Genomic DNA, 13,565 nt, shown 5'->3' on the forward strand with positions numbered 1-13,565 from the left:
ATTATTTTTCTCGTCATGTTGACATGTAACTCCATGTGAAGCAATCAAAATTAGAGTTTACAGTTACAGTTAAAAATATTTAATAGTTTAAAAAATCGTGGATGTTGTGTTTAATTAAATATTTTTCTGCCATGTACCCTAAAGACAATATAAAGGATTACCTTACCGTCGATATCGAATGTCATAAGCCGAGTTGTATGTACATGCAATATCATTCTGAGCATATGTACATATATACATACTTACACTTCGCATATTTATACGAATAAATAATATATACATTGACATACATGTATTTATTTTACATTGTATTCATGTGTTTACAGTAAAATGCTTCTTATCGGTCATGTGTCATAACAAACGGATTATTTATTTATGTTATTGTTTCTAAAAGTATAAAATATTAAATACCGCCAGAATTTATTTACAAGACATGAGGAAGTAAATCATATGTACATTACGATATCCATTCCTCTTTTTGTTCACTTGTAAATCCATACTCAATTTGAACTGTATAGTGTATATGTATACATGTATATATTTAATGTAATTGTAATTGAAAAAAATAATCAATGAGTGCTATAACTGATTGTGATTATAATATGTATATATTATTTTATATTAGCTCGTGTGTAAATGCGTCGAAATAATGTGAAGTTCCGCTGATTTTTCAACATTCAAGGAGGAAACACAGGAAAGGTATTAAAATTGATCCATTGATCTTAAATATGTATGTATTTGCTATTTGTAAACATTTGAATTCAGTATAGTACAGTACAGGTTCCCAAAGCTTCAATGAATAAATCAACATTTAAATTCGAAAAAAAAAATAAAGTTGAAGTTGAAGTAATTGTTTTTTTTTACCCTAAACCCATTTGTGAAAATTCAAGTATTTTATATATATCTTGTAAAGCACAAAAGCTAGACTTTCAATTTTAAGTATACATACGTATATATAATTATAATTATGTGTATATTCTAGTAGACCATACGTATTATTATAATTTTTTTCCTTCACATTTCCTAATCTGTTTACTGTCGGGTTTCAATGCTGCGGATTTACTGTGGGAGTCTTATTGGTGAAAAATATTTTTTTTTTATGTAGTTATGTTTTGAAATAGATATCCAAACTCCAACACATAAAAAACACGTTTATTCATTGTATTATTATACGTGTTTTTTTTGTTTTTTTTCCAGATAGCTTAAAATATAAATAAGAATTTCAATTTCCATGTTAAAATCTCTAGCTTTTGTAGTGTACATCATTGCTGTTCTACGCATACATAGGATGATTTCCTAGATCAACTCATTATACAAATGTGCATATGTATACTTTTTTATCTGTGACTCACTGCATTTGTGGTAAAATAAAAAGAAAATTCAAGAGTATAAATAACACTGCACTAATTGTCAAATTATTATTTATTATCGAATAGATGACAATATATATCTCGCACAGACACTCACGATTCTTGGAGATTTTTACATCACTGTTTTGGTTTCAGCAATTTTCGTCCAAAGTAGTTAGTAGTTCAACTCTTATTATATACTTTTTTTGTTATTTATTATTTTTGTTGCGTGTGTTTTACTATATAAAGTTTTAGTATCTTATGATCTCAGCCATTTATAATTTGAACTTTTCTTATAAGCTTACAATTTACGTAAAAGTATTCATAATATTGTTTACAGTAGTTGATTCAAAAATATAAAGTCCAAATCTTATTATTTGGCGTTAACCTTTAAAAATATAAAAAAAATATATATATTTTTTTAAAACAAGTTTTTTATAAGTATTATCATTCATGTGTCTTAGTACACATGTCTTGCTGTTACGATGATATATTCGCATTGTCTTCTATGGTTATATACCTTTAAATTTTCTCTGAAAATTCAATCTAAAAGCTTAAAAGTAACTTAAGCTTTAAAGGTAATCATTCATCAATTTAATTAAAAAAAAAAACAAACAAGTTAAATAAATTTTTTTATACTTTTTTTTAAAATAATAATTTTAATATTATGTTCAATTAAGGAAATTATTACATTATTATTAAAACAGCAATTATGTAATTATAAAAACTAGAAATTTCAAGAATTTGGGGGAAATACGAGCAGATAGACAAACAGACGAACAGAGCTCAATCGACTTGGCTTGTTTTGATCAAGAATATATACTTTATGGAAAATGCACAATATCGCTATGTGTTGCACAATATCGGTGCTCCAAGTACTCCATTACGTCAGTCAGTAACTGTTTGTCCTTTGTCTTATTTCTTTTTGGCTTGGCTAATGGTTCCCAACCGACAGTATAATTTTCTGCGACCTCTGTCAACAAATGAGCAACCATGTTATTTATTTCTCCTCTTAATGAGGATTTTAAAAAACTGAATTTGATAGAGGAACTTAGATCTTCTCTATTATCAATAAGTTCACTAAATAATACAGATAATAAGTCCCAATCCTTGGCTTCTCCAAAAAATATTGTGACTTGAATTAGCGGAAGATTATCCACCTCTTCTTGGGTTATTAGTTGCATTGGAGTCATTATTTTTATTTCGAAAGCGCTGATGTATTCTGAACATCAAATTCTAGTTCATTTATTTTTTTATCAAATATTTGGCTTTTTAGCTCCTGAATTATTTTAAAGCCCTGTCGTTTTCACGGCAGTTTCTGCCGTCTTTGTTTTTTTTTCTGCTGTCACCTTGCTTCTTGTTTTAAACCTCTGTCTCTTACCTCTTTTTTAAGAGAGAACAAAGTATCATTGTGGTTTGTTTTTATTCGCGAACCGAGTCTTTGTGAGGTGAGGTTTTCATAAAAACACAGCCTAAAGACGCTGGTTCCTTCTCTGTGTCTCTTAATACGGGTGGGGAACAATTGGAAACACCGAAGGACCAAAATGTAAGAGTTAAAAAATCACCTCCACATTTACTGAAATCAAAATGTGAACCTTTTAATTCCCTTAAAACACTGGTCTTATATAAACAAAATGAGAGTCTTAAAATTACTTGTAGTCAATGGAAGGGTAATTTTTATCACGCACACAAGTGCACACATCGTAACGCGCTGGTTATCTTATATTGTTTATGACATATTCATATGGCATGCTCATACTTGAACAAGTAATGTCTGACATGTTACTCTATGTCAGACCATCAAAAAGCATATCACTTGACAACATTGCTTTATCTTTTGTCCTAGGAATAGGCAAAATGACAAATCAAATGCTATGATTTGTGGAACCTTAAAAGAAAAGGAACAATATTTAGCTACAAACACATAGCTCATAGTGCGGTCCTTAAATCCCCATTTGTACGCTCAATATTTACATTGACTATTTACCACCTACTCTAGAAGCCTCAGAGAAGAGTTGTAAAGTAAATATAAAAATATAAAATGGATTTATTAATGAGCAAAACGGTAAACTGAATAAAAGAGAATGTAACATCCGATTTGACCATTATACATTGCGATTTGTTGCTAACAGTTTCCAAATCAATACATTGTTTTCGAAGCAGTGAACGCAGCTGGGCAAATTACAAATTACAAATTAATGGTTAAATAAAGCAATTAGTGGAATCCACTCAGGAACAAACAGAAATACTTTACTGAACACCAAAAATGACCTGTCTTGTAAATGAAATATATGCCAACTGCTTAGTTTGTAAACGAGCCAAATGTAACGGACATAAGACTTAATTTTTTGACAAAGAAACCTTAGTAAGAAATGGTCGCTCCAAAGACTAAAGACTATTTCCATGAAGAGTTATATTTTAAAACAATTATTCACGAAATAAAAGAGTTAAATTTTAAAATATATAATTGTATCGACATATATAATTGTATAGACGATTGCATAAATCATATATAAAAAGAACTAGCTTCAAAAATAAACTATTACAATTTTTTAGCTAGTGCTTTTTATTAGATGTGGAGAAATATCAATAGTGGACACCGTCGATATTCAACGATTGTTTTATTTTTGATCATTCTTGATCAGGACGACAAGCCGATTCGGTTGAGCCGTCTGTCCGTATGTGTGAACGCGTCAATCTCAGCATCTATAACAGCTACAGAATTTTTTTTGTGGGTGCGTGTATAGCACGCGCATATCGAGTTTGTTTTAAATATTCGATAACTATACGCATTTAATTGTTATCGAATAAACACATGATTGAAATGCAGTTAATAAATTATATCTCGTACGTCTTAAGAGCTAGAGCCTGCAAATTTATTTAGTTTTATGTATATTTTATGCCATTTGGATTTTTGTTGGATTTTGGATAGCGGTTCCAAATTTCCCAAAATTCTTAAAATTTAAGTTCTGTAGGAAATAGTGCCATTATGTGAGGGCGTTTACATCTCTAACAAGCCAATAGAATTCATTAAGTAAAACAGAAGTTATTAAACAAAACGTTTGGCCAATTTGCAAAAGCACATGTCAGCAGCGCCACGCGCAAGCATTTTTCCTATGCGTGTGCACATACATTCAAATGCGTGTATTCTTTTCTATTCGAAGAATCGAAATTGCGATTGAATACTACTTGAATTATTAGCTGCTACTCAACTTCAATTTTGTAACTCTTCTTGCAAGTGGTGCTGTGGCTGCGTTGGTAGATGCGGTGCTCGTAAGCAGCTAGCCCCAGGGTTTGAGACCGGAGGAGATGGAATATTTTTTACTGTTTTATTTTTTTAATTATGAAGTGGCGGTGTTGGTAGAGTTGGTGCACGTTGCGCAAAAAAATTTTTTTTTGATTACTCGATACAAACTACGGAAAATATTAAAAAAAAAGCAGATAGGACTGGGATCAGGGTATCTCTTAGTCGGGCACCCCGACTAGAGCTTTCATACTTGTTTTGTATATAATTTACGCAAACAATATGTTACATATTCTAAATTTTAATTTTGTGTCGAATCCTCTTGCAATTGGAAATAGTAAACAAATAATTTAATGTTCTGTTAATTTTTTTTTTTAAATGTGTAACATCGCATAAATAAGAAATACAAGTAAATTAATAATAATAAAAAGAATTGTTTAACAAATTTTAATATTCATGTGATTCCAAACTAATGATATTTCTTGACATTTTTAATTATCCGGAATCGACTGTATAACAGAATTTATATAGCACTATATAGTCAGATCTGATTTGCCAACCCCTAGTGGCCGTGGACATATTTTTTTATCAAGTTATATTTTATTTGTTATTGATAAAATAATGCTGAAGCTAAATTTAAACTAGTAGACACTTTCGTAATATATTTAACAATTGTAAACTCTTTAAGTATAGTCTTGTATAATAAAATTTTTTCTAAAAAAAAATTAATTTAATTAAAAATTTCTATGTGTGCCAATATTTAAAGGAAAAATGCGTACGCTAGAACCTGCTTGGCTTTACAAATCTATGTTAATACCTGTCAGCTTAGTAAAAATGCAAACTTTTACATATTAAACCTATTTCCAACTGAACTTAAAAAAAAACGACATTCTTTAGAGCGACGAATAGTTCAAGACAAGATATTAGAGCTCAAAGATTACACCATGCATAGACCAGTGAAATTTTTACTTTGTACCTTGAATCACCGATCAATATAGAACATAATTATATGATAGAATATAATTAGTTTTGTAAATTGAGACAGTAATTTTTTTTATAGTTTTAGTGGTTATACTGATATATAACATATATTTGTGACGTAATAATGACTAAGATTATCTGACGTGTTCAATACAATTTTTATATTTAGTAAGCATTTGAAACATATTAACAATAAATCTATATATTTTTGCTTTTTAGAAAAAATGGCGGATACTTCAAATAATAGCATTGCGGACATGACATCAATAACCGAAATAGACGAAAATGGAATAAACTGTAATCTAAGGCTTCGTTACTCTAATGATATAATATATGTATCCTTTTAAAAATTAATTGTATGCAAACCATATTAATTTTTTACTTATATATTTGCATCGACAATTTATATGTATATTATACCAATAGTAATTCAAAATGAGGAAAGTTTATAATAAAATTGTTAAAATGCAATGAAAAATATCATTTCACGCCCCTTTATGTTTACCATACACAGTAAAATCATTAAAAATGTATATCATATGTCGGCAATTTCATTGAAATTCGACAAGTTACACGGAAGTTATTAAGCTAAACTTTTTGCCAATTGGCCAAAAAATGTAGTAAGCAGCGCATTCAAGCTGAGTTTATCTGGCTATATACTTCTGTCCATCCGAATGAACGCAGTGATTATATATATTTGAATATCGTACTTATATCAATCTGCGTTTGCTATAAGGAGACCTATAAAGTAAATCTTATATAAAGTGTCAATTCTGTCTTACATATATTTGAAGAATACCCTGAATTGCTATGCACTTCTGTAAAAAAACAAAATCCAAGTTTAAAATAATTTATTTACAAAACCACATTTTCGAATTTTCCATACACGTGAATTCTCAATGTGGAAACGATTAACTGTGTTTGTAATTCAGCTTTAATTTTATTGATTATTGGGATGATGATATTTTATTATATATTATTATTATTATTATTATTTATGTTATATTATATTATATTATACTTAATAGTTACCGAAAATAAAAAAGTGTATGGAAATATACAATTATGAATTCAAAACAATTACTTTTCAATGGTAACTTGTAACATAATTTTTTAATTTTGGTAACATTTAACATAAATTAGACATACTCTGGAACAATATTGATTGCAGTAAATCCATACAAATGTATTAATATCTTTAACAAGGTAAGTTTTTCTAAATATTGAACTGAATTAATAAATAAAAATTAATATGTGGGTACAATGTGGGTAATTCTTTTTAAAAGAATACAATACATTGATCAATCAAGCTGCATCTTATACTTTTGTATAAAGACTTTATAAAAAAAATGTTGTAAAAAAAGGTTTGCAAATTTACGGTTAGAAGAGTATTATTTGTATTATTTGTAATAATAATAATAAGCACCCGAATTATTAGCATATTTACTTATCGACTTTAAGTACAGTTAAAGCTGGGATGAAACGGGAAAGTCCTGCAATAACCTTCTTAGTGCAAGAAAATTGTTTTGATCAACAAATTAAGAAAATTTGAAATGCGTTTTTACCCGTGTGATTTTTTATCACAATGAATTATACAATAAATAATTGATCATTATTAGGCTTATATTAGCCTATTTATACAATTTGTTAGATGTAACATTTCAATGTATAAAGATATTATTTCATTGGATGTGACTTTTACTTTAAATGTGACAATTACTTTAAATGTCAACAAGATTTTTGGTTTCCTATATTATATAATTTCTAATTTAATAATCTTAAATATATTCTTAATCGAAGTTTAGGTGAATTTTATATAATTGCTTCAACGACGTATAACATAGGAACAAAAATGGCTTAAACGTGATTGAAAAAAATATGTTATAGAAAAAAGAAACAATTTCTTCAAACTAGACTCAGACCGAAATAATATTTGTAATTAATATGAATTTAGAATAAAAATCATAGTCAGAATCTACGCGAAACAAATTTAAGAAACTTTAAACTATATATATACATACATACAATAGAACTAAAATATAACAGCCATTCCTAATTGAGGAATTACGTTTAATTTTTTTTGTGTTCTCAATCAAACTAGTTTACAATTCAAAAATTAAATAAAAATAAAAATCAACAGGTAAGAATTTGCTAGTCGACAGTCCGACCGCGACATACATAAATATTCACAACTACAAACAAGTAAGTCGGGGTGCCCGACTAGAAGAGATACCCTGATTCCAGTCCTATCAGCGTTTTTTAATATTTTGCATAATTTGTATCGAGTATTAAAAAACATAGTAAAAACTAACAATAGGATACCTAGATTCGAACGCCGTCCCTTCGTGATTAAAAAAAAAAAAAAAACAAAAAAATGTATTCGCGGCCTGTCATTGAACACAAAACTACCAACACCGCCACTACACTGTTCAGGAAGTTAAAAATCTCTACTGAAGTAGCTGTTGACAATTCAAACACCATTCAATCACAATTTGGATTCTTCAAATAGAAAAGAATACACACATTTGAATGTATGTGTACGCATTTTTAGTAAAAATGGACAATCGTTTTGTTAATAAGTTATGTTTTGCTTAACGGATTTGTATGAAATCAGCATATTATCCACATATTCTAAACTAGTTTCTGTCGGCTTAGTAAAAATGCAAATTTAAAGAATTTGGGGAAATTTTGGAGCCGGTATGTAAAAAATATACATACAACTAAGTAAAAAATTTGGACGCTCTAGCTCTTAAGCCGTTCGAGATATAATTTAATAACTGCATTTCCATCATGGATTTAATCGATAGCAATAACACGGCAAAAGTTATCGGTTATTTGAAGATAGCCTAATATTCGCGCGCAATACACGGACTACCAAGAGAACTTCATCAAAAATTTATATGCTTTATGGAGCCTGCCACGCCATGTCTAAGCCACGTCTTAGCCACAACTAATGGGTGGGTCTCTCTAAGACTATTGACTTTATTTGTACATTTATTTATCCGCCCATTGGGAAACTCAAAATTTTTTCCGCAGGTGTGAACATATAATTTTCGATGAATTTATGTTGATATTGAATTGAAGAGGGCTTTGATTATTGCTATAGTGGGCTTATCGGAAATTTTGAACAATTTTTAAAATAAGGGTATAGTGGTATAGTGCTATAGTGGGCTTATCGGAAATTTTGAACAATTTTTAAAATAAGGGTACATATGGGTATATATCTGATAGTATTCTTACTTGTTAACCATAATATTTTGACTATAAAAGGTAGAAACAGAACTGTAAGTTTCCATAAATAATACACAAAAAATTTACTTATACTCACTGTTTAATTCCCGGGCATGAAAATTTTAAGTATTTATTTGGGAAAAGTTGACTTAATTTTATTAACCACCCTAAAAATGTATAATTTTTTATGTACAATTTACCGTCACTGAACATCAAAATGTATTTAAAGCGTTCAGTATCGTTTGTACCCGTACGAGCCCAATTAAAAGCACAATATTCCCCCTTTTAACCCTTGTTTTTTTACGGAGGCAGTATATGAACATATGTATATATATATAACAACAACATATCACAACAGCTTAATTATATATTAACAGCTATATATAATATTATTCGTAATGCTTGAATTTTGTATTTTCCCCAGTTTTGGATCTTTCGAACTCAAATCATAAATTACTATTGACTTCCACTATTGAGTTCCCAAAAAATTGTCATAATGTTTTTGAGGTGTGGCAAATCGAAAAAAAACATATCTCCGAAAAAAAAGCGTCCGACTGAAAAATTTTTTTTGATTATACATATAAGTGCTATGCGCCACAAAATTGAATATATCAGTTTAGTGGTCAACGTAATGGACGTCAATGTCCCACTAGAAGAAAACCTGAAGAGCTGACATTCCAATCATTCTACGCTCTTGTATTTGTTCGTATTGTATTCCACAATCAAAAATATTCGCGTGTTAAACCGATATAGTCTCTGCCCTCTCAAATACAAGTCCATTGTCATGTCTGTTTGCCTGTGCAGCTTAAACTATATATTAAAATTTACAGTCTCTTAATTTGTGATTTACGATTTTAGCCTTAGATGATTTACTCATCAGCAAGTTTTGTTATGCATATATAGATAATATTATATTTTTAAGAAACTTGAAAGTACGCTAAGCATCTGAAATTGTTTTGTAAGGTCACAACGTATAGCGTATTTAATAATATAAATCAACAAAATCTAGATATAATATATAAATAATGATATTTATGTGTGCCAAAGCTCAGGTCTCTAGCATTTAAAATTTAATTAGTCCATATGTCTTCAAAAACGATTATGGTCATGTTTGTGATGATTGTGATAATTGTGACAATTTATGTTCCAGATATTATAAACAAATTCCTTTGGTTTGTTATGATTTAAACTAGTAGAACTATGAAAAAATCCTTTATTAGATATATTTTCATCAAAATTTGAAAACGGTACTCTAAATATACGCAGTGTGTTTAATAAATAATGGGACTATTAATTAAATCGTGGAACACGTAACGCCATCTATTGAACATTGATAACATTAAAAAAGTATAGGTCTCACCTTTCAAACTTCATGTAAATCGGTTGACAGGTTAAAAAGTAACGCTATTTTTAATAACATGTTCTGTGCTTTTGTCGTTTAAATACAATTTAACAAAGAGCAAATAATAAACTTTGTTTTAAACTTGGATAAACATTTGGTGAGTCGTACGAATTGCTGTAAAAAGTGTATGGTTATGATTGTTTAGGTCATTGAAAAGTTTATAAGTGGTATAAACGATTTAAAAACGTGAAGATTTTAATGATGATGAAAGACCTGGTTGTCGAGAAGGATGTAATCGTGCTGAATTAGTGAAAAATTTCCGAGTAATCATTGCTGTTGACGGAAATTGCACTGTTAGAATGTTGACTGAAGAATTAAATTCTTCTATCGGTACTATTTGGACAATTTTAACGCTTTGTTCCACATCAATTAAAAAAAGACCAAAAATCGCTTGTGGAGAGCATTGTAGACATAATTTAACAGCTGAAAACATTCCAAATTTTCCTTGTTCGATCATAACTGGTGATGAAACATGGTGCATTAAATATGACCCTGAAACTAAGCGTCAACCAGCAGAATGGTAGTCGAAAGCCGAACCTAAACCAAAAAAATTCGTTTTCAGAAATTGAGAATCAAGAAAATGTTGATCACGTTCTACGATTCCATGGTTATTATACACAAGCAATTTGTCTTAGCAGGTCAAACTGTAAATGGAGAATACTATTTATAAGTTTAACATCGTTCGTGGTCAATTGTTCGTGTTAGACCAAAAATTATGAAAAATTATTAAAAATTATCTCTGTCATTCACCGTATTCTCCTGATACATCACCAAGTGACTATTTTATGTTCCCTAAACTGAAAACTACAATGAAAGGAGAGTTTTACTATGATATTCGCGAGCCATTCAAGCAGCCGTAACACAGGTGCTAAAGAACATTCCTTTAGATGACATGAAAGTCTATATTTTAAATATGCCCTTATTTATTGAAAATACTATGTATATAGAATTTTAATTTGTATAAATATACCTAAACAAAAAGTATTTTTGTAAGTAATACGTATTCACCAGATTTTGTGCGGTACCAATAAAATATTAAGATATTGAAGACTTGAAAGATAATTTTGTCATTTTATGACGATAAAATAACAAAATATAATGATAGAATAAATATATAATTAAGATGATGATAATAAAGATGATGATTATGAAAAAGTAGGCAGAACATCGTAAAGTAGAATAGTCGGATTGTGGATATTAGCGCTCCAGAGACTTTAAAGCGTGGAGGTACATTAATCCTAAGTAGATAATGTTTAATTGTCTATTTAATATCAGACAGAGTTATAAAAAAGACACTTATAATATTATTGATGGTCTAAGCTATTTGCTGTTATCCAAATATATATGAAAACCTCAATACATGTTGTTAATACAGTTGTTAATTTCGTATGGACTATACTACAGGCCAAGTGCAGTTGTTGCCAAAACTGCACAGAACGTAAGGATTGTGCTTATTCTTGCCTGTATATATGTGTGCATGCATGCTATGCTCTTTGCAACGTTCAGAGTATTTTTTAGTCGGAATTTTTCTGACTTGAGATCTAACCAAATTAATTTTTCCGATGTATTTAATTCAGTAAATCTATACAATAGTTGAGTTTTTACGAACATTTCTACATAACGTGTTGATCTATATAAGACTCATCCATTAAGAAGGGTAATGAAGTTAGCAAAGCAAATTTATTAAATGCTCCATTAAAGGTTGATACTCCATTAAATGTGCTGGGCTTTTATATACAAAAGATGAAGTGTATGGTTTGATATAAATATTCTTGATCAGGACGATATGTAAATCTGTCCATTCAAGTATTTGTCTACAAAAGCTACTGACTTAAAAATTTAAATAGATACTCTTGTATCCTATACTCAGTATAAGCTTATTTTTTTCCTAATAACACAACCTATTGTCACTTTTGTCAATAAAAATCGACTTCGTTTTTTAAGCGTAACTGGAGGCTTCAGAATTGCCGTGCAGGTTCCTATAAAGAATACTTATTATAAATACTATATGAAAAACATACACATTAATGTAGTTACACACAATTATCACGCTCTGAAAAATTGATTAATAAAGGTAATTTGATACATAAATGGTGTGATAAAGAGAATTTAATTACATATAAGAACATTTATTAAACTATTAAGTTTCCATAGTAAAGTTACCCTACAGCGCAAACATAAACGGCTCTGAAAATTAAAATGAAAGTCAATTGTACCCCTCTAATATTAACTTTAACTACACCATAACTAAAAACCAACATCAGATGGGGTTATACGACTTTGTTCAAAAAAACTTAGTTTTTTGTGTTAAAACCAATTTCTTTAAAATAAAATTTCACGTATTCAACCCCAAAATTTTCATTTAATAATATATTTTTTTAATTTTAAAAGGATTATGTCCAGCAATATCACATGTCCAAAATGGGATCATTAGACCCTCATGTTTTCGCTCTTGCTGAAGCCGCCTATAGAAGCATCGTCGAAGAAAACATTAATCAGGTAAGCAGGGTTTATGTCATCAACTAATTTATACTTTTACTAAAAAAATTACTCTTAATACTTGCTGGTAGTCAATATTAATTGGAACATTGGATATATTTTATAATTATATATTTAGAGGTTTCTATATAAAGCAAGTTCCAAGCTTGTTAATCGTATTTTGGCATGCTAGCCTTAAAACTATTGAAGAGTCAGGTTTTCCGATTTGAAACTCTACAATCGTAAGTTACTATTAATTTCATACTATTTATATGAATGTGTTTTGGCAAGTATAACACATTATTTTAGGCTGTATTGACAATACTTGACAATACAATACTTACGATAATTTTGCTTATATTAAATTGATCATAGGTGATATAATAACTTTATATAAATAGAAATTGTTAAGGGGCAAACATTTTTTGAGACTAACCTCGGATATTCTAGTTGTGAATATAAATCATTCGTTTGTTTCAGAATATGGTAATATTTATTAACGTACCGTCTGACATAAGTAGCAGATATATATTACCATTGGAATAACTTGCGTCTGTGGTTCACTGAACTAGTTACACCACACATATTTAGCTTATTTATTTTAAACAAAAATTAAAATTTTGAAGATTTTTTGATACTTAGAGAATTTTAATGGTAATTGTATAAGAAATATTTATTACATAATATTTTTAGTCCTGTCTTATTTCTGGAGAATCTGGAGCTGGGAAAACAGAGTCAACAAAATTTGTTTTACAATATTTATGTGCTATAACATCTAATGTTTCAACTTGGATTCAGCAACAAATTTTAGAAGCGAATACCATATTGGAAGCCTTCGGTAAGCTAAATAAATTCTTTTAAACCTAATGAATAAAATTGG

At 29.2% G+C, this 13,565-nt stretch overlaps 1 protein-coding gene across 5 annotated transcripts in view; it reads left to right on the forward strand.

The window, feature by feature from the left end:
- Window positions 1-13,565, forward strand: part of LOC111597431 (unconventional myosin-VIIa) — a 47,317-nt gene continuing 33,752 nt past the window's right edge. For 3 of the 5 annotated variants that reach the window (XM_023312128.2, XM_023312130.2, XM_023312131.2), the window contains exons 1-6: window positions 2-195; window positions 626-699; window positions 5,794-5,909; window positions 6,718-6,780; window positions 12,599-12,706; window positions 13,379-13,523. In XM_023312128.2, the coding sequence (XP_023167896.2) occupies window positions 5,799-5,909; window positions 6,718-6,780; window positions 12,599-12,706; window positions 13,379-13,523 (427 nt within the window). In that variant the 5' untranslated portion in view covers window positions 2-195; window positions 626-699; window positions 5,794-5,798. Of the gene's footprint in view, window positions 196-354; window positions 442-625; window positions 700-5,793; window positions 5,910-6,717; window positions 6,781-12,598; window positions 12,707-13,378; window positions 13,524-13,565 lie in introns of those variants that run through there. The other 2 variants (XM_023312133.2, XM_023312129.2) reach the window with 2 other exon arrangements.

Source organism: Drosophila hydei, unplaced genomic scaffold, assembly GCF_003285905.1.
Source record: "Drosophila hydei strain 15085-1641.00,03,60 unplaced genomic scaffold, DhydRS2 tig00008139-arrow-pilon, whole genome shotgun sequence".
Lineage (NCBI taxonomy): Eukaryota > Metazoa > Arthropoda > Insecta > Diptera > Drosophilidae > Drosophila > Drosophila hydei.